General features: G+C 45.2%; 2 protein-coding genes across 7 annotated transcripts; both read left to right on the top strand.

Annotated features, from left to right (window-relative positions):
• The first annotated feature begins 36 nt into the window (after positions 1–36).
• Positions 37–6,576, top strand: ccnt2a (cyclin T2a). Of its 2 annotated transcripts, XM_088382145.1 has the most exons (10): positions 37–338; positions 859–940; positions 1,029–1,157; positions 1,449–1,509; positions 1,862–1,924; positions 2,375–2,420; positions 3,696–3,859; positions 3,929–3,999; positions 4,123–5,335; positions 5,444–6,576. In XM_088382145.1, the coding sequence occupies exons 1-10, from the start codon at positions 181–183 to the stop codon at positions 5,515–5,517; spliced, it is 2,061 nt and encodes a 686-aa protein (XP_088238271.1). In that variant the 5' UTR covers positions 37–180; the 3' UTR covers positions 5,518–6,576. The 2 variants fall into 2 exon arrangements, 1 of the variants encoding a protein (XP_088238271.1); XR_015859710.1 differs by lacking the exons at positions 3,929–3,999; positions 4,123–5,335; positions 5,444–6,576 and having other exon boundaries at positions 2,375–2,838; positions 3,696–3,844.
• A 136-nt stretch (positions 6,577–6,712) lies between these two features.
• LOC148393853 (receptor activity-modifying protein 1-like) lies at positions 6,713–20,114 on the top strand. Of its 5 annotated transcripts, none has more exons than XM_088382152.1 (4): positions 6,713–7,206; positions 7,423–7,497; positions 14,036–14,171; positions 18,912–20,114. In XM_088382152.1, the coding sequence occupies exons 2-4, from the start codon at positions 7,440–7,442 to the stop codon at positions 19,165–19,167; spliced, it is 450 nt and encodes a 149-aa protein (XP_088238278.1). In that variant the 5' UTR covers positions 6,713–7,206; positions 7,423–7,439; the 3' UTR covers positions 19,168–20,114. The 5 variants fall into 5 exon arrangements, with proteins under 5 accessions (XP_088238278.1, XP_088238276.1, XP_088238281.1 ...); XM_088382150.1 differs by having other exon boundaries at positions 6,713–7,274; XM_088382154.1 differs by lacking the exons at positions 6,713–7,206; positions 7,423–7,497 and adding exons at positions 11,510–12,037; positions 12,472–12,579.
• The last annotated feature ends 959 nt before the right edge of the window (positions 20,115–21,073 follow it).

Here is a 21,073-nt window from a genome sequence, read left to right as displayed (position 1 = left end):
TCAAAAAGCTTTTCTGTCGGTGTTTTTTGGTTATATTTTGTTTTATTTTGTTTTGTTTCTGCCTGGTCCGTCAGTGTGTAAATAAAGTTGATTTTGATTTATTTGTATTGAAATGAATTTTTCACGGTTTCCGGTCTACACTGACGTCATATCCGCGTTCTCCATGACTGTCAAACAGCAATGGCGGCGAGCCGGGGTTCTTCTTCGAGATGGGTTTTCAGCCGTGAGCAGCTCGAAAGCACGCCGTCTCGCCGATGCGGAGTAGAACCGGACCGGGAACTGTCTTACCGCCAACAAGCGGCGAATCTGATTCAAGACATGGGACAGAGGCTCAATGTGTATCCTTCGTAAACAAACTGCTTCCTAAGCTTGACGCTTGAAGCTAATAAACGTTCCGATTTGACCCCCAGTGCGGATCTGATGTGTTCCGAGTGGACAATTGAAGAGCGATGACTTACTTTTAAGTGTCTTACGTAAATTGTCGGCGCTCTTTCGGAGCTAATCCGACGGGAACGCGTTGTTCTTTGCCCCGGGTAGCGTCCTAGCATGCTAGCTGTAGGGTCGTGTCGATAAGTAGCAGGCCGTGGACCATGGTTGCGGCTATGTCAGCCACCTGGTTTCTAAAACGTGAAAGGGGCTTTCAATCCCGACAGAGGAGGTCGCCCGAAATATTTGTACTAATTGACAAATGTATTTGCGCATGACGAAGCGTCATTTATGCAACATTGATGATTTGGGCCGTACCTTAAGCGGCGCCATGGTTCCGACTTACGAGGTTACGAACGGCGCGCTATGTAAGATTTCGTGGCCGAGGGAACGCTCATTATTTTGCAATATTTCCCTTGACATACATTCCAGCTCTCAACTAACTATAAATACTGCAATTGTTTACATGCATAGATTTTACATGCACCATTCGTTCACCAAATTTCACAGGAATGTAAGTATTTTCTCCTAAATAAATGTTTCAACCTACTTTAAAACATTGAAGATGGATCTTTTAAACTGTTTCATCATCTCCATTCCAGACAATATCTCCGACGACGCTCTTTTTGGCTGCCAAAGTGGAAGAGCAGCCACGCAAACTGGAATATGTGATTAAAGTTGCACACGCCTGCCTAAACCCGCAAGAGTCACCCCTTGACACTAAGAGTAACGTAAGTAGGGGGATCTCTCTGTCAAGTCCAGTGTTTTTCTTCCATATTCCTTCCATGTGTCACCTTTCCACTCCTCTCATTGGCCACGGTTTGCCAACATATAACCTGCGCCACTTCCCCGTCGCCGGGGTGGTTTTTGCTGTTGGCACGCTCCAAACAGCTCCACGCGCTTCAGTTTGACTAGCGTAATGGCCTCTCTGGTTTCAGCTTTGGTCATTTCAACTCAGCTGTTAAAGTTGAGATCATAGACTCATTACAATTGTTATGTAATGACTGTCTATCAAACTTCAGGCATACCTCCAGCAAGCGCAAGAGCTGGTGATACTTGAATCCATAGTGCTGCAAACGCTTGGTAAGTAGTGGTGACCCGAGTGGATGAAATGAGAGCGAGCGAGAGCGAGAGAGCACCATTTGTATCATAAGCATACGTGAGGCTTTCTTGCTATTGACGACACAACTCTACATCAACTCTTGTCATTGTGGATTGGCATAAGGTGACATGTCATTCTTTTTTCCGTTGGCTATGAAAACGGCTTCAAGCAAGTTCTATTTCACCAAATTGACTGGAAAAAAAAATCCTCTGTCCCACTCAAACACTGACTTGCCATTGTTTGCGCCGTCCGAGTGACCGCGACGAGAAGAAAAATGACACGTCACCTCCCAAGTGTCTGTGTTGAACTCACCTGTCATGTATTTTGTTCCAGGCTTTGAAATTACAATTGATCACCCACACACTGATGTGGTGAAATGTTCCCAGCTAGTGCGAGGTAGAGGCTTCTTTCTTTGCTTTTTGTGCCCTCTGCTCTTGTCCTACCCCGCCTCATCAAAAAAAAAAAAAAAAAAAAGTGTGGAGGCCCAATGACATGATTACGTACTTGTCGCTTTGGATTCATTTTGACTTTGTCGGGTGATTATTGCATACTCGAAACCTTTTGAGACGCTCACTAGGCCAAGACTGAAATGATTTGCGCTCAGCTCACATTTTTATTCGGAAAGCTGACTGCACGAGTACCTCTAAAAAAAAAAAAAATGCTAGTATCGCTACTCTGGGCGTGTCTTTTCAGTCTTGGCTCAATGGCGCTCGGTGCAAAAAGTAAAAACCCGGTCGACTCGGAATCCGAACAGCACTCGGGTCGCTGCTTTTCTGTCGCGGTTTGTCTTGAAGGCACTCCAATGGTTTCCCCCGTCGTATAATTTGTCTTTTGTGTCTCACACAGCGAGCAAGGATCTGGCACAGACTTCCTATTTCATGGCTACCAACAGGTTGTTACCCTGCCCCTCCTTTGTTGCACTTTGACCGCACACCATTGCTTCCTGTAATGCAGGGTGCCCTTTCAGTGTCCAACGGGCCCTCCTTGCACCGGCGGTCCTCGGGACGCCGGGCGGCCGGCCGGCCCGCCGCTCCGTCCCCGTCAGCGGGACGGGGGCCGGCCCGGCTCGGCGAGGCCCGGCCCGGCCCGTGGCGTTCCGGGCCCTGGTCGCAGTGCGGTGTATTGTACAAGGGACCATGTGTTGGCACCGATATGGGTTGAATGCAAGATGCGAAGTGTAGTGGCGCGCTTGAAAAGCCACATGTTTGTTCGGTTGCGAAAAAGTGCAGAATTCGAAAAAGACACTTTGGTAGCCTGAATAGCCGCTAAAGATTTCACAGACGTAAACATTTCTCATAGAGATCCTTCCGGTAAGTACAGCCAAATCATTTTTTACAATTCTCTCTTCATATTCATGTCTTTTGATTCTCTGTAAATGCACATTGGCATTTATCTTTTTAAAAAATATATATTGATATCATTGATGGAAACTTCATCTTACCCATTAACGACCTGCATGCTAGGAAAAGCATTCGAAGGCCCAATTTGGAGTCTGTATGATATATTTTTAGGTCATTGCATTTGAAAGTGGGTCCTTAAAGGGTTTGACTTCAATTGCATCATCTTGATAGCAAGCAAGTCTTTTTTTTCACCCAGCTAACAAACTTGATCTCATTTGATAATGTCGACTTTATCCAGTGCATGTTTTCTTTCCCCTTTCGTGTGTTGACCAATTTAGAATTGTCAAATGTCTTACGGGGTGATTTGTTGTTGCAGAGCCATTCAGTGAGCCCGACCTTCAGCTTTTACAAGCCATGCTGGGCTAATTAGACTTAACAGATTTACACTAGCTCATGAAGTCCACAATTTGTTGACATTGTTTGATTTTTTTGTGGCGACAAATCAAATTCCACAACAGATGGTGTTAGCTTCATCTACTCGACATCTTAATAGTTCTAACTGTGAAGCTAATGATAATCAAAACACTCTGTTGTTTATATTAGTTTGTCTTTTATCTTATTTGACGTTAAACTTGTGTTACTGTTAAGTTTAAAATCAAGTTAATTGTTTGTGTGTGTGTTTATGTAACCAATGAATTAAAACCACTTGCGCCTTCTGTCCTCTTTTGTTCACATGTGGGACCAATCCTGACCTTGGCTGGAACGCCTCAATCCACTCATTCACGTCACACACACACACGCATGCACACGCACACACACACGTTCAGTCTCCACCTGACGACGTTCTGCCTCCAGTACAAGCCCACCGTGATTGCCTGCGTGTGTATTCACCTGGCATGCAAGTGGTCCAACTGGGAGATCCCGGTGTCTACCGATGGCAAACACTGGTGGGTGTACGTGGACAGCTCCGTCACCCTCGAGCTGCTCGACGGTAAGACGTGAAGCCGCCGCGTGAAGAGGAGCCGCCGTTTCGTCAATGCAACTCTCTCATGTTTTCCAGAGTTGACGCACGAGTTTCTGCAGATTCTGGAAAAGACGCCTAGCCGCTTGAAGAGAATACGCAACTGGAGAGTAAGACAAATCATTTGCCTCTTTTCAATGTGAACACTGGGCAACCTTCACAGAGGATAAAGAAGATATGCGTGGAATTTTGAAAGATGAATTTGAAGTGAACTTGTTCTCTTTTCATCTCAGGCAACGCAAGCTGCTAAGAAGCCCAAATCTGAGAGCAGCCAACTGACAGACACCTCCATCGCCGGTCCTTCGATGCTCCAAGAGCGTTCCCTGCTCGACGGCCCCCTCGTCGGGGTTCCCCGCTCGGGTTTTCCCAAAGCGGGTGCCCCGTTCCTGCCCATTTCGGCTCCCCCCGGATGCGCGCCGCTGTCGCTGGACTCCTTGGCCGCCGGCGCTTTCAACCCACCGAGCCACAGCGAATGGCCCCAAAGCAACCTGAGTCAAGCGGGCCTCTGCATCAAACAGGAACCCCTCGACCCCCCTCACCAAGCGCAGACGCTGCCCTCGCAGGCTTCCTCTTTGCATCCACCCGCATTGACAATCAAGACTGAGAAAAGTGGCCAGCTTAACATCAAGCAGGAACTAAAAGGAGCGTGCGCGAGCAAACATCAGCCGTCGACTTCGTCTTCCTATCCTCCTCCGCCGCCGCACTCCTCGGCCCCCAAAATGTCACTGGACAAATACAGAGAAAAACACGCCATCGAGCTTGCCGCTTCCGGACACAAAAACAGAGCAGAGCAACAGCATGCCGCGCTCACCGACGACAACGTGAGAGGGGACCCGTCTTCTTTGAGCCAGGTCGATCACAGAAAGTATTTGCAGACGCATCAAAGCGGCCACGCCAGCGGCGGCGCCACCGCCTCGCCGATCAAAACTCGAGTTCCTTGCGCCACGTCGGGGCAGGACAAGCGCCATCACGCTGACAAATGGGACAAAAGTTCGCTCAATCTCCACCTGGCAATTCCCGCCTCCGGAGGAAGCGGCCAGTCGGACAGAAGCAAGGAGGAGCTCAAGATGAAAATCAAGCTTTCCTCATCGGCCGAGCGCCACAGTTCGTCGGACGAATCGGCGGCCGCCAACAACAACAACAACTCAATCATCAAGAGTAAACATTCCAGCCCGCTGGTGAGCAAAGAGAAAGCGCACCGAGGCCATCACAAATACGCTCACAGCGGGAACGGACAAGGGGCCTCGGACGGCCTGTTCCGAGGACCCCCGGGACTGATGACCCTTGAGGGACTCGCGCTTCCTCACAGCGGATCCGCGTCTCTGTCGTCGCGGAAGAGGGCGCACCCTGAGGTCAATCACAACCAACACCCTCCCTCCTCCTCCTCTTCTTCCTCCTCTTGCTCCAAAGCGAGCAAACTCTCCAAGGGTGGTGCGGGTGCTGCAGGTATTTTCTCCTCCTAGCGCCTCTCCTGTACCACACGCAGTGTGTCTGCTCTAGCTTACGGTTCTCTGGCTAAGCTAAGCTAAGCTAACCTCCTCCTGTTACACTCAGGTGGGCTGCGGACGTCTCGGCAGTACCTCCCTCCTAGCGGGTCGCCCCATGAAGTGGGAGACCAGAGACACTGAGCGAGCTCTTCTGCAGCCCTGCTTCTTCACATGCAAATTGCAACAACAAAACTAGCCACACTCACCACTTGGACTATGCGCGTCTCCTCGTTCAGTGCCCTCGGCGCTAACTTGGCTGATGATATACCCTTTATTGAAAGGCAGAAAGAACATCGTACAAAAAAAAAAAGATGTCTGCAGTGGGCTTGTGATAAAAGAAACGAGAGAGGAACGTAAAGCTTTCGTTCTATCACCTCCGGGCCGGGTGGGCCGCAGTCCTGCAGTTTCTCCTGGTGTCAAATTGCTGCTGCTCTCCTTCCTTGAATTGAAATCGTGTGTGTGTGTGGCAGGTGGAAGTGTGTATTTACATCCAAGGGAACAACCTCCCTGCATTTCACATCATACCCAAATAGGAAAACAAAAGTATTACAAAGGCACGGAATATGCATCCTCCTCTTTCGTTCCTCTCGGTTTTATATTTTAAAAAAAAAAAGAAAAAGAGATAGACAGCATGAGGAGTTCAACTTCTGTCTGTTGTCATTCCTTACCGCAATATTGATGGGTGCATTTTTTTTTAAGTGTCGTTATCATTTCCTCACTCAGTTTGTTTTCTAGAGTACTGTTTGATTTCCAAGTTGTCATCAAAGGGATGCGTTCAAACACGCTCAGCATTCACAGGAAGTGGAGACAAATTCATCTTCATACGTTTTTGTATGAGAACACACCCATTGTATCGAGACTACTCAGGTTTGGAGCCAATTGGAATTGGAACAATACAATCGTAAAAAAACTATTTCAAAACAAAATACTGTGATCAGCCAGCGCCAAACAACGGAAAGCTAACAAAAAGACAATAGTGTGCCATGGAAGTCTGTACTGAATGAGGCACTTAAGTTGTCACTCTTTATGCCAAATTTCTATTTAGAAAAAAAACAATCGCATCTAAAATGCCCTGCTGTGTTTTATTTTATTTTGTTTGTGGACAAACTTGGTCGAGTTGTTGTCCTTGATCCATTTGGTACCTTTACAAGCATTGTCTTCACATTTCTCGACATTAAACTCTATTCCTGAATCCTATAATCATGAATCAAGTCGATTCTCGTCCAACCTCATAATGAAAATCAGTTTGGGGGAAAAAAAAAATTGTACATATAGTTCCCTCCCCCGCATAACAGATCCCTATCGATTAACTCGATTGCCAAAGCCAAAAAAGTTCATTCCGTTGCAAGGTGCACTTTGCATGCCTCCACTTGACCGCTAGGTGGCACCAACTGACTGCAATGCAATTTGACTAACACGCATCTTAAAGCAGCCAACACTACAAGCCAATCAATTACACACCCTGACTATTTAATTAAGCTCCAAAACATAACTTTATTCTTGCATTTAATCTATTTGCAATGCCATTCCGCTTCGTTACAAATATTACCGCGCAACAACAACAAAAGAATAACACCAACACTGTCCGCCTCATAGTTATATTCGACAAATTTCCAATGAGCCAATGAAAAAGAACCATAAAGAATGTACCGCCTCCCCCGGGCCCAACCACCCCTCATTGCGCCTCGAGCTGCCTCCCTGCGCAGTAATTGCTCCCCCCAAAAAGACAACTTCATTCGCGCACGGACAAGCGTCGTCGCCTCTCGGGGTGCTTCATCCCATGGCGCGTTCCAGGAGCGCGCACCCCGTGGAGCGTCTCCGTGGTGGAAGGTAGCGAACGACCCCCCCACCACCACCACCACGCACACCCACCCACCCACCTCACCCCCCTGCTGCATGTGAGTGTGCTGGGGGCCACGCTCTCACTCTCAGTGACTGTGGTGGATCGCGCGGCACGCCATGCGTCTTCAGGAGCGTCCAGCGGGACACCGGTGCTTCTAAATAACTAACTTTGCGTCCGGGGAATTTTTTTTTTTTTTCTTCAAGGGGAGGGGGCATCCAGGATGGGAACCGTGACCAGGGCAGCCCTGCACAAACAGACGCTCCTGTGGTTCATTGTGGGTAAGTCAACAGCACACAACAGTGTCACTGTGTTCCGCTTGTGTGTCGTGACTGCATCAAGTCATTTGAGTTTTGCGCTTTTTCCACACATATTTTGCGGGCGCAATATTTATATTTCAGTATTTCCACCTTTGCAGTATTTTGTTGGCTCTTTCTGTCAACAAAATGTTCTAACATCTGCAATACATTTTCATATTAGGAGAGCTGTGCAACTCAACTTCCCCTTCCATATTCATAACTCTTTTTGGCTGTGAGTATTTTATGAGCTGTCTTTTTGCAGAAACATTTGAGCGCTTTACTGAACTTGTATGTCAAAGTGTCAAGATCGGAACGGATGCAACTGGTTTCAACCCAGAATCCGCTTGGATACAAAATGCAGCCGTAAAAAAAAAATAACAAAAAAGAAAATGCATCACAGACATGCTGAGAAAGTTTTTTAAAAAACGTTTGTTCATCTGAACTCCTCAGCGTTTGTTCACCAAGGTCAAGTTGGTTGGTTATACATTACCGCCTCTGATGAATGAACCTCTCGAGCACCTTCATTAAATCTCCTCCTTTCCAGTAGCCTTGAGCATTTGGCTTAAGAAGCCACGCGATTATGTAAAGCAAAAAAACATCCGTTTGCTCGCCTATAAGCCGAGACGGTGACGCGTTCCGACTCAGGTCTACAGGAACGGAACTTGCTCTTGTGTTTGGGTTGACATTCCCGCCAGTAACGCGTCTCCATTGGTCACAGTAAATAAACTCTGCAGGAGCACACGCAAGAGCCATTCTGGAACAAGAATGCCAGGGCGGTGTTTCTAATATGTTGGCCCTTCCCAGGGTGCTCAGTGAGGGACCCAGAATCGAATTTATTCTCTGTCTCCGACATTGAGCTAAAACAGCAAAGCCCCATAAAGGAACACCGTCCTTAAATCAGGGAGGCTCGGCCTGGAGATCTTTGAGTGTGATTGATGGAAATCATCCACTCTGCTCTTCAAAGTGTGAAATGTGAAATAATTCCTCCTGTTACTTGGACAAAGACTCATTTCAAATCTCGCTCTGGTGAGATTTATTTCCAAACTGTTCCCGTCAAGGGTCCACGATGTGTGTTGCTGCGGTTCAGTCAGACGAGTTCACCGGGTTACCGTTTTTCTTTGAAGCATTTCTGCTTCACTGAAAGAACACGTCAAAGTGCGCTAAATTCAAGGCAGCTGGAAAAAAAACAAAAAACCTCCTACAGGCTAACCAGACTAGTAATATGTTGGTATTTATAGATAGAAGAGGAGGAGAGGAAGAGAGCAAACAAACCTATTGAGAAATAAAAAAAAACATTTTAAGAACAATCCTCCAAGGACGAAAAGGAAAATAAGCCACTCAAATATGCTGATTGCAATCAAGTGTTTGTACGTCCCAAATGGTGACGCAATCAATGTTTCTCTCTGCCTTGCCAGTCAACAATGTCAAAAGTGCATCGTGGGGACCTGCAATTACAACACTAATCGGAACACGTGAGGGAAATTTGACACTCGATTGCCGCGGGTGGGAGCAACCAAAACACAATTGGCATCAGAGAAAATGTTAGCGGGAAAATAAATAAAAAAAGGACGCAAAGCACGCTTGAGTGGTTTCTTAATTTCCTCGGCACAGATGGCATCCCGTCTTGTATTCAGGGGCCGTAGCGTCCGTCTGAAGATAGAGGCGCCATTGATTGGGTTGCCTTCCTTTTCTTCTGCTGTGTCTCAAACAGCATTTGTAATTCAATTACACCTCCCGGAATGGAAAATATGACACTGTTATTACTGGGCCTAATCACCAAATCATAATGCCGCTGTCTTGCTCGCTCATTCGCTTGCTCGCTCTCCTTTTTGTGGCGTGGTTTTGATCCCACGCACCTCACGGTTTAGATCTTCTTGTCCACAGTTTAGCAAAGTTGTCATATCAACAAAAAGGCAACGTTATTGTTATTATTTTTTTTAGAAAGTCTAAAAATTAAATCCTGATTCCTGCGTGGTGTCCACTGAACCAGCCCGAGATCCGACTTGGCCTTTCCCCCGGCAACTAGCTTTGTGGCGTTCTCTAATAGGATTACACTGCGGTCTCAGTATTTAGTGAAAACATTTGCGGATTAAATTTATCGGTAATCTTGCACGAGCCGCCGACGTCCCCGTATTGCCAAAACCACGCGCAGCGTGTGTGCGTAATGTCTTACATTGTCTTTCATTGAGACAATCCGGTGAAGACATTTTAGTGGTAATTGGTGATTACAATTGGCACACTTTTTCTGGACACAGCTCGGCCGCTTGCAAAAAGTTATTTATTTTACACCTGATGGGTCAGCAACTCTAGATACGAGCAATTAAAAAGACATTTTCCGCAATATGCCTCCTATTAAAATGTTAACATAGCAATAATGTGAAAATGTTTTTTCTAGCAGCTGAGAACAAAACCAACCACAGGAAGCTCTTGAAGTCCGGCACACTTAATAAATCCTTGGCCGCAGTTGGGGCCGAGATAACGAGCTCTCTGCTTTCGGGAGACATTTTGAGCCCAGCTAATTCACTTGCAGGAATTTGAATTTATCCAATCCCACAACTTGATGCGCTCTCCAAAACATCCTCAGAGATTCAATGTCAAGCCGCACTTGGCTCTTCCACGGTGCTCATTCAAACGCTGAGATTGTAAAATTCCCCAAACCATCGATTGACACACTCCCGTCCGTCCTTGTAAAGCATTTATGATAAATGACCCCCCCCCCCCCCCCCCCCCCCCCCCATGCTTGAGTGCATTCTTTGCCATTGTCAGAAAATAAACGATCCCTTTGAAAAGAGCAACGGTCAGCAGCTTTAACAGTCCAGACAAAAGTTAACCGTGCCGTGTAGCGAGAACATGGACAAGGGAATGTCTCCGTGTGTGGAAGGTTTTTAAAAATTCATGCAAGTTGGAACATTCTGACAGTTGGGACAATGAAGGTTCTTGATGGATGTCCCCTTTGCGCGAGTTCCGAGTTTGCCTCCTGTTGTTAATCAATTCATTGGAGCTCAAAGATGAATTTGATCAAAGCAATGGAAAATTCCGGCACATATGTTTCTCTTTATCCACGGGGTAAACACATACAGATTCTTGGATGGGTTTTCTTTTCCTCTTTAAGCTGCTCTGGTCAAGAATCCAAAATCTGCATGTGAGGTGGCGGTATTCTTCTTCGACATTAAAAACACAGGAACGGATTTGTTTCGTTAAGTCAATGATCTCACATTTTATAAAATGTAAAGAAAATGGTTGCTTTGTCTGCTTTCCAGCCTTCGGGGATGTTTCTCCAACATTGTGCTCTCCTGCTCCGATTGTTGTCGCCACTAATTGCTTGCTTTTACCTCAGAGTGCCGATAGCCCCGCTCACTTTAATGACCGTTCGGTGATGGATGGCATCACGCACACGCCTGCTAATTATCAACATGTACCGTAGGCGTGCTATTTTGTGTTAGCCTGAGCAGGTCGGGCGTCGTTCAAGTGTGGGCCGTCAAATGTGACATATTTCAAACCATAAAGATGTAAAAGTGGAGTAGAGAATACCTGAAATTCATTTTGAAGACCAAGCCGGCTTTCTCCCACACTCTAAAAGTATTCAGGCTCATTGAAGATGCCAGATTGTCTCGGATGGCGTAGATTGTTTATGATTATCGGAGCGCAAACTCAAGTCGTTTATTCTCGTCTCTGTCCAATTAAAGTGGTTCTAAATGACAGCGCGTTATCTGTAGAACATCATCCATCTGATCCAAATCTGTTGCGCGTTCGCAGATCCCGTTGACGGGAGAGATTTTACGAGCCGGGCTTAATGTGAGACATTTGTTACGGTTCCATCTACGGCAGCAGCCTGAAAGCTCGACGTTGCCCTCGGAAGCGCCACTTCAGTCAGTGTTATTTATAGCCCTTGCGATCATACTTGAATTATATAATTCCGCGCAAAATAGAAAAAAAACAACAACAGGACATTAATCGACACATTTCCGCGCTCGTTTCAGGCAAGCCGTTTCTGTCACAAACTGTTTGTTTGTGTCAAATCGTCTTAACCCAAATAACATTGACTTACTCATGCATGCATCATCACATTTGCTGGGTGTTTTTGTAGCCGCCGTGTTTTTTTTATTTTTTTATTCTCCTGCTCTCGGCATATTATCATCCCAACTGGGTCATAAATGGCTTTCTCGGCCTCGGTCGGTCACAGCCAATGATTGCCGGTGTAAAAATAGATAAGGCTTCATTCACAAATTTCAAGTTTTACAGCACAGCTTAAAAGAATGAAAAGTTAGCCCAAAACAAGGTCGTTACAGTCTTTGTGTTTGCGATCCGCTGATTTCAATCCAAACAAAGCTAATAGCAATTACAACAAAGCTAACAGCAATTACAGCAAAGCTAATAGCGATAACGCCCGTCACACCGAGGCCCTCAATCAAAGAGAAAAGCCACAAAGTCTTTTTGTACCGGCGTCTCCATCTTATCTAACGTCGTGATGGCAACACCCGCCGCTTGCTTGACAAACAATCCGCCCGCGGCCATTTGCCAGGTCAGATAGTGCGGCTAATTAGCCGCTTAACTGCTGCCCATTAAACAGCCTGTTAGCTAAACGACGAATAGCATTTGGACCGAGTCGATAACACAATGCACACAGTCTGACCGAGCTTTGACCGCTAACTCATGTCTGGAATAATAGGAATAAAATGACTTTAGCAACTATGCTATTAGGCTAACAATATACATTTGTAGAATATATTGCTTCATTCGAACTAAATTACGGCTAATATAGCAAAATGTGCCATTCCCGCCGACATGAATCATTTATGCTCACAAAGATCCAGTATTTCATATTCACTGGTTCACAGATGCTTTTGAAGCTTCACTTGAACATACAATTCATTGAAGGCTATTTTTTTTGCATCTTGATAAATGTTAAGCCGCCCAAACAGAATAAAGTGGTCAGTTAGACATTTCTGTTTGCAGAAAATCTGTCCTTGATCTCGCTCTCCACTCAACGATGTCAACAGTTCAGAGAAGTTATTATGAAGTCCGCCCCCTGGGTCTCCGCTGTCTTATTAGATATCGGCGGAGGTATGTGCGAGTGTGTACGTGTGTGTGCACGTGATTGACAGCTGCAGAGTTCCAAGTGAAATAGAAAGACAGCACTTCTCACCCTCACCTCTAATTTGTCGGACGTATGCGCGGCTCGTCTCATGAAAACGAGAAACCGTATCTGCCCGGCTCGGCTCATTTGACTGCAGTCGACCTTCTGACCTGACTTGGGTTGAATTTGACCCGCCACGTAATTATTAGCCTACGCTTAGAATCGTTTGTTTTTCCTCGCCGCCGATAGACACCGATATTAAAATGATGTTTTTTTTCGATGGGGACGATTTGCAATTCAAGATTGTTTGTATGTCACGGAAGGAATTCAACTTTTATCTCAAGGTAGCGCTTACAATTATGGGCAGTAATGACGCACTTGGAAAGGCGAGGCTAATTTTAGAGCGCGTTGCCATTGGCATTAAATTATCGTGTTTAATATTTTGAGGGGGATGCTTAATGGACCATTTCTACTGATCCTCTACGCTATGTTTGCATTTTCTTCAAAAGCCAACTGAATAAATAAGCCGTGGAGAAGAGCGAACAGCTGCTCGGAGCCGTGTGGGGGATCATTACAGCGAGAGCTGTGTGACCTGCCTGGAAAGTTTATTTCTTCTTATCAAACATCATCATAATATTCCCCCTGAATGTAGCTGATTGTGTTTGAATGGCCTGCGGAACGGAACCGGCAATTATTTTCTTCTTTCCTTTCACTGAGCACTCACTCGAGGTACATTTAAAGTCAAGTTGATTTTATTTTGCCGCAAACACTCAATTAAGCAGTTTGCCGCGCTGGTTGCCATTAAAGTTTATCAGAGCCCATTTAGGAATGTTGTTGTTTTCGCTTGTTATCGCTTTTCGGGCCCGGTTGTCAGCTGTTCAAAGCCGTGGGGGGGGCAACACGCACTGCGGTGGGAACACATTTGCATTCTCGTCTATGAGTTGCGGCAAAACAACGAAAAAACTGTTTAAAAGTCAGAGTAGTGGGCGTTGCGCTGCTATTTTGAATTGTAACAGCTGCAAGTTAGATGAAAAGCCAGAAATTGAGATTTCCCTCTCCATGAATCATCACATAAAATTGACGTCAGCGAGAGAGAAAATAGCTGCAGTCCATCTCACAGCTTATTTAATCTTAGCCTGGAAAAAAATAGATCTGATTATCCAACACACCAGAAGAGCCGTGAGTTTTGGAATTGCTCGCAATTCTAACGTCTCGGGCACGAAAACCCAGATGATCCGTGTGTGTCACGATCAAGTGTTATTCATCATGGTGAGGCCGTGTCCCTATTTCTTCGGAGTCAATCAATAAATGCTTGCTGTGGCAAAATGGGACCCGATGTCCTGGTTCACATTCACGACGCGCCGCTTGCTGCATTGCTAGAATGAAAGCGGACAAGATGAGATCCTTTCTCTAAGATTGTTTTCTTTCATTTTCTCTCAACAGTGACTCAGTGTGTGAACGCACTGGGCTGCGGACCCCATTACGAGTATGCCATTGAAGAGTTCTGCTTGGCCAAATTCAGACTGGACATGCAAGAACTGGACCAGGAACACTGGTGCAGCTGGGAGGACACCGTTGAGTGAGTTCTGCAAAAGCCACCTTTACATGCAAACAAACAAAGCGCTCCATATTTGCATGCGGCTTCCTGTTCATAGGTGTAGCGTAGTATAGCGTAGGCTCCATTCACAAGGTCCACCAAGCCGTACCTGGTTCGGCTTGGCTATCGACCAATCCAGGATGGACCTAAAAATAGGCATTTTCTTCCTCGGTGGTTTTTTGGACAAGTGAGCTCCAAGCAAATCTGCTTAAAGGTCAGTGTCAGGAAGGAATGGCTCTTTAAATAATTGATACTCCCCCCACCCGCCTCCCGGTATGACCTGATCAAGTTAAGCTTACAGTCGTTTTTCCCTTTCCGTGAAGATAACTTTTGCTATTTGACTCATGCGGGTTCAGCCATAGTGCAAACACACGTTGCAAATGTCAAGGTTGCTGTAGATTCACTTGAGTTCACCTTTTGGTTCAAGAGTGCCCTGGTGGAGAGGCAGTGGGACGTTTTCTGAATTGCACCAACCTTTTCTCTTTTAGGTGAAAATAGTAGCTTACTACTAGCATCATTAGCCTGGCTAGCTAGCTAAGCTAATATGATATGATTGATTGATTCGAATCCAGAAACTCTGATTCAGTGTTCATTTCTTAGGGCTAATTCAAACCTCAATTCGAGTCTTGCGTGTTTGTGTGTCAAGCTATCAGCCAATTTGAAATTTGAGTATCTCGTGCGTCATCAAGGTCGTTTAGCGGGGCAGCCGTTGTGTGGTTTGTAAAAAGATATCGGAGCCACGCGCAATTGTCGCCTTCTCGTTTTGCGACCTCGTGACGAAAGCAGAACCGTGAGTTAAAACATGCAAAAGATAATGAAGCTATCAAATTTAAATCTGCAGAAAAAGGTCAAGTCGATCCAAACTCGAGGGAAATCTGACATGTGCACGTCTGCGTTTGATTCTCACTTTCAGAAGACTCTTATCCACGTTTGTCTTTTTATGGCTTCCACGAGGGGAGCAACTTGACATCTCTTTGTTTTGTTTCTAAAACGGGCAGTGGGGCGTCAAATGATTGTGCCTATATGGTTGAATCCTTGTGTTCATAAGACCTTCCATTTTCCCCGTACATTCGGAGCATGTTGGAATGCATTATTCAGAGCATGCGGCGTGTTGCCTTCACAGCTTCACAGCTGCATTCCATCGCACGACACCCGCGTCGCACGTCGTCTTTGCGTTCAAAGAGAATCTAATAAGAGGCGAGAGACTCAAAACGCTTTGTCCTTCCCCTTAGCTTGCAGAGTGAGCATATTTTTCCATCCATACCTGCAGCCCTCCTGACTCCCCTGCTACTCAAGCGTGCAATTAGAGAAGACCGGCCGGGGCAGCGAGCTCGCGTGGCCTCTCTTTCATTGTCCGAATCAATACGGAGCGGGACGGTCTCGGAACTCGATACGCCGAGGCTTGAGACTTGCGGGAGGTCAGCTCACGACGATACCGGAAAGTTGTTTACATGCGTCGGAATCGGTGAGTCGTTTTCACAATGGGCTGTGATGCACTTAGATCCGATACGAACCGCGGAATTCAGACCATCGTCACGAGAGTCGTAAAAATGTATTTCTTGATGTTCGTTATTTTGATTCTGAAATGGAATCCAAACAATTTGGAGAGATTCAGGACAGAATGAAAATGGCTTATCTGTAAATTCAAATTCAGCTCATTTAATTGCCGCCGCCGGCAAAACGTTTGAATTAATTGCTTGGTCCTGATGGCCATGACTTGTTTGACTCTCATTTTCTCCGCAGTCCGCCCAACAGAAAAGTTCTTTCACAGCCCGAGTCACTCTGTATTTAATGAGCGCAGCAATTATGCGTTCGGAGCTAAAATGAGGACAAACTAACTAAATAGCGCAAACTAAGTGCTGCGAGTTGGGACATGCAGGTTTTTTTCACCGAGATTCCGAAAAGGACGCGTGGCGAGTTTTCATTTCGCTGCAGTTTTGTCTGATAAATGGCGTCTCACCTGTGAAGCCGCTTTTATTTCTCACATTTAACCATGTCATCTTTTCCTCAAAAAAAAAAAACCTGTAGAGATAGAACTGACTTTTTTCCTATCAGTACAATAATTTGAGTGTTGGCCATATTGAAACAATTCCAAATACCTTCAGCATGGGGACCACAAAACCTCCCTGTAGTAAAAATTTAATTTTAGAGAAATCAAAACCTTCTCATAATTTGTTTTTTTTTTGGTCAACTTTTTGATTAGATTCGGAATGAAACCTGTTCCATAATTTTTCATGTGACGCACCTGTTCTCGTTTGCGCCCGTCCTCATCGACCAATCAGCTCCCTTCGAGCCCATGTGTGCCTCGTTGTCTCGTTATTTTGCTTGTATTTAGCTCCCCGTTTTGAGCTGCTCGTGCCAGGTGGCTGTTGCTACCTGGTGGCATGTGTACCTTGCGTTGTCATGTTGAATCTCTGTCCGTTGTTAATTTGTTTTCAGCTTTGTTTAGGAACGTTTCACACTTGGTTACATGACATAGCTTGTTATCCTTTTGTTGTGTGTGTTTGAACAGCAATCATTTTTATTTGTCCCTCCACTCCACAAATCAGTGCTTGCAAACCTTCTAATGACTTTGAATGAACTCTTATTCACAGATCAGTGGGCTCACAGTACCACTTTGTTTTTGCATATACAAGTTGAAATCAGTTTTTCATTCCTTTCATTAGGAAGGGCAGACACTCGATAATAATTTCATGAAACACAATGTAAAGGTGATTTATTTCGGCAAGCCATTTCATTGTGCTGCTCCTTCTGGTGTGCCCATCTTGGCCACCAGGAGGCAGTAACGTACTCACAAGACAAAGAAAACACTCCTAAGATTCAGTATTTTTTTCATTTCAAACCTGTCTAAAGTTTTTAAAATTTGATGTTGGCATTCTCAATTCGAATTGGTCAATCCAACCTTAGTTTAATTTTGTGCTGAGGTCCACCTCAGTCAGTATAATTATTTCCGTTCTTTGCTCCATTGTCGAGTCTCGTCGACTTTGACATGTGCTCCGAACGCCATGGTGTGATGGCTGGAGCGAGCTAGCTAGCTCCACAATGTCCTTTGTTGCTTCTCAAAGGGCTTGGGATCAAACACTTGCCATAATCCACTTTTTATGAATAAGCGCTCTATGAACTATGCTCCACTTGATCTGTGTGCCAAGCATAGCTATGACAGTTTGTCTCTTTTACCCGATTCATGTTTCAAGATATGTAAATTCTGTCAGATGAGATTCTGAAAGTTAGAGCGAGCACAAACGATTGGAATCAACTGGAGGCTAATTTTTTCCCGCTTTATGATGAATCAAAACTACAGCTGTTTGTTCCCCTGGCTGTTCTCCATTTTTTTTTTACTCCAGGCTCAGAGTGTAAAAATAGCTCAAGATCTTGCCCTCAAAGGTTTTTGTTTTTTTTCCCCCTTTGTGTGAGGCTGTTTTGTTCAGCCATGGGTGCATGCCTGTCCGCTATCTGTAATAATTTTGAAGTCTTTTGTGTCTGAGCTCACATTGGATCGGGCACAATTGTGCACTCAGTAGCGTGGAAAGCCAAGTGTCGTTTCAATTCTGCGACGCTCTCCAATTAGGCGTCTCATTAGGCGTCCAATTGGAAATGGATTACGGGCGCTTTCTACCACTTGATAACATCAAGCAGCGCGGAGCTTTTTCACGCCCTTATGAGAATTTCTGTCGCTGGATTCCGACTTCCAAATCTTTGCTTTGATCTGAAGAAAAACAAAGCCCTTTGTTGTCGCTCCCGTTTCTCACGAGTTCAACTCTAAAGATCGAAGCCGAGTTTTAGAGTTGCTTAATGAGATCAGGGAGGATTTTTTTTTGCCATTCACTATCTAAATAAAACGTCAAAACACAGCAAAAATGTGTGAGCGGTGGACTGTCATGTTCTTCCTTTGCTCCTCGCCTGACACAATTTGATTATGCCCGTCAGGTCGTCCAGAAAATGAACGAGCGGTTCCAGATTCCCCCCGCTGGTCCGGTGTATTGTTGCCAATTAGCGTGTCCGCAAAGTCCACAAAAGCAATTTGCAGCACGTCTGAAAACATCCGCCTGTCCCCGGCAACCAAAACAGCCACTTCAACATTTTTTATCCTTCTGCTCACTTTTCAGAACAACAACAAAATAAATGAGGCTAAAGACTTTACATTTTTTTTATTGTGTATTATGTCAAGAATTGTAAATCAAAAATGTTTATATATATTTTTTTATTTATTATGGAATAATAGTCCTGTAAAAAAGGCAGTGGGGGAGGTTGAAGTTTCAGTTTTCAGTTTTGTTCCCATTTAAAAGTTTCACGTGGGATTAAAGGAACGTCAAAGTGTTTATATAAAGCATGGTTTGCTTTGAATGTTCCAAAGTGCCCCGTGAGGATATTCTAGTAAAAGTATTAATGTGATTTGAAAGCAGGAAATGCCAATGGATAATTTGGGACTAGCAACAAATCAAACATAAATAAAAAATACGTGATTTGAAACAAAACTGTAGAAAGCAAAATCCATCATGGATTTAGGATGACTATTTTCCCTCATTGCATTTTTAGGGTCTTTAATTAGTGTGGTTAAGGAAATAGAAAATGAAAGACTGACCCAAATAGGACAATCACGGTTTGTTGTGTGGAGAGAAGAACATCACAAAGAGCAAATGAGAAAAAACTGAACGAGGAACTCGAAGCGGAAGTTCCTAAGATGAAACGTGTCTGACGCCATGTGCTCGCTCGCCCTTTCAGGCTCTACGGCGAGCTGACCAACTGCACCTTCCTGGTGGCGCTGAAGATGGACTGCTTCTGGCCCAACCTGCTGGTGGATGACTTCTTCATCCAGGTGCACAAGACCTACTTCCACAATTGCTCGCTGTCGGGCCGGCTGCTCAGGGACCCCCCCAACCGCATCCTGGGGCCCTTCATCGCCATGCCCATTCTGGTCACCCTGCTCATGACTGCCCTAGTGGTGTGGAGGAGCAAGCGCAGCGAGGGCATCGTGTAGGGGGGGGGCGCTTTTCTCCAGGGAAGAACGTCAGACATTAAAAACTCTTCTGGGATGAATCTCGCAGCTATTTATATGACCTCCAAACTCCTTGTACAGCAGACCGGTGCCGGTTTGAAGCAGCACTGGACTTTCCCAGACTTTAGTAAGCCAAGGCATATTTTACATGAGAAGAATCTCCCACCACCAAACAAAAGTGCACAAAATTGTGATGATTTCCTAAATTACTAATTTCTCAACCATAAAGTCAGTCCAATAAAGAAGAGTTCTCCACTCGCCAGCTTTTATTTCTTCTACTGCAGCCGTCTGGATGCCGTGTCCATAGTGCCTCTCACATGTCAGTCTTGGTACTGCAATAGATCTGAAGTTTGGCGGCGGAGATTCCTTGGAGATATGCTCGTATGTTGTCTACTGTAGTGAGCTAGCTCAGTTTTAAAATGACCCCATCTCCAGATATTTTTGTCGATGAATCGCAAAACATTTTCCCGTTCTGTTTGTTTGTACTACTTGGAGAGTCGTCCTCCTCTTCGTTACTTGTCCAAGTGAATTTGTGAAATGTCTGAAGAATTCAAAGTAGAAAGCTCCAAAGGAAGATCAAGTTCTGCTAAGCGCTGCCGATGCCTCAAGCGAAGCTTTTGGATGGCAGACCTGAGCACGGGATTGATTTCTGATCTGAGTGTGCGGTGTGAACGCCTTCCTCATTGATATTTTTGAATGCTTTCTTTCCTCTTAAGGGAGCTTGAGCTCTAACCTGCTTCTCTGAAGAAAAAAAAAAACCACACACACTCCTTCATGACACGCTCCCACTTTGTATTTTGTGCCAAAACCTCTCGGAGAAGCGAAGGAGGCATTTGCAATGGAAAAAAAAAAATGTTTGTCTTCTAATGATTCCAATGTACCAAAAGACCAGAAAGAAAGCCTTTAATAAAGTGACTTGATGTGCGTCAGGACTGAATGTTATGGGGTTTATTTTGAAAGTGTTTATTGCTTTCTGTTCAAATGGTATATCTGCAGTTCCGTCTTGAATGATTTACCCAAAAAGCAACGAAAATAATGATTGGTGCTGCAAAGTGTCCTTTTTTGCAAGCTTCCTGCCGCTGCGTCACGCACGGTGTGACGGCTTGACCTTGTAAGAGAAGCGTTTTCTGTACGGATGCGAGCGTGGGCACTCGCGCTATCGTTTTTTTTCCTGTTTTGTTTGGCAGGCAAGAGAAGCCAAATGTCATAAATCGCACACTTGCACAAACCCGCGTTTGTTTTGTAACAATTCCGTGACCCCGCATGTCCAATTTTATTATTATTATTTTTTTACATAAGTCATACCTGACTTCGCTCTTGGTGTTGCCGCCAAGTCCGAGATCTTTACTGAGGTCTTCCGGTGTCCTGTAGCTGCTTCTAAACATCGCTGGTGGGTCACCATGGCAACCTCAGTAAAGCTCAAATGCTTTTTAAAAGCTATTTAACATCGTTGCCAAAAGAGTACCTGTGCTGACCAATGATGTCATTGCTAAGGGATTGTGGACAAAGATAGCACGTTGCTACATAAGGGCGGGACGGCATCAAAATGGAATCCCGAGCGGAAGCCTCGATGGATGCAGCGGGGAATGTCCCCGCTGCAACCATCGAAGCAACCATCTCTGTGGAGATCGATAGAGTATCCGCGGTTGGTATCGGCAGCCTTCGTGAGTACCTAATATAAAAGGTGGCTCACTACTTCCATCATGTTGAGTTCTTTAATTTAATTTCATTGCTGTGGTGGTCTCTAAAGACAAATTCATCAAATATATAGTTGGCAATATCTATTAAATAGTGCAAGGAGCAAGACGTGACAGCAGACATGGTTTTCCTTGCCCTTAATCCCATTGGACATCATAATGTCATTCACAGATGTTTGAAATGTGTGTGT

Source organism: Syngnathus floridae, chromosome 8 (genome assembly GCF_059516105.1).
Source record: "Syngnathus floridae isolate MCC-2025c chromosome 8, RoL_Sflo_1.0, whole genome shotgun sequence".
Classification (NCBI taxonomy): Eukaryota; Metazoa; Chordata; class Actinopteri; order Syngnathiformes; family Syngnathidae; genus Syngnathus; species Syngnathus floridae.
Note: the sequence above shows the minus strand (reverse complement) of the source record. Positions and strands in the feature narration are given on the sequence as shown.

Excerpts from the sequence above, each read along its gene's own strand:
- ccnt2a (XM_088382145.1), top strand. The coding sequence starts at position 181 with ATGGCGGCGAGCCGGGGTTCTTCTTCGAGATGGGTTTTCAGCCGTGAG. Across the intron at positions 2,421-3,695 it reads TATTTCATGGCTACCAACAG|TCTCCACCTGACGACGTTCT; the intron begins GTTGTTACCCTG and ends ACACACGTTCAG. Across the intron at positions 5,336-5,443 it reads GGGTGGTGCGGGTGCTGCAG|GTGGGCTGCGGACGTCTCGG; the intron begins GTATTTTCTCCT and ends TGTTACACTCAG.
- LOC148393853 (XM_088382152.1), top strand. The coding sequence starts at position 7,440 with ATGGGAACCGTGACCAGGGCAGCCCTGCACAAACAGACGCTCCTGTGG. Across the intron at positions 7,498-14,035 it reads GCTCCTGTGGTTCATTGTGG|TGACTCAGTGTGTGAACGCA; the intron begins GTAAGTCAACAG and ends TTCTCTCAACAG. Across the intron at positions 14,172-18,911 it reads AGCTGGGAGGACACCGTTGA|GCTCTACGGCGAGCTGACCA; the intron begins GTGAGTTCTGCA and ends TCGCCCTTTCAG.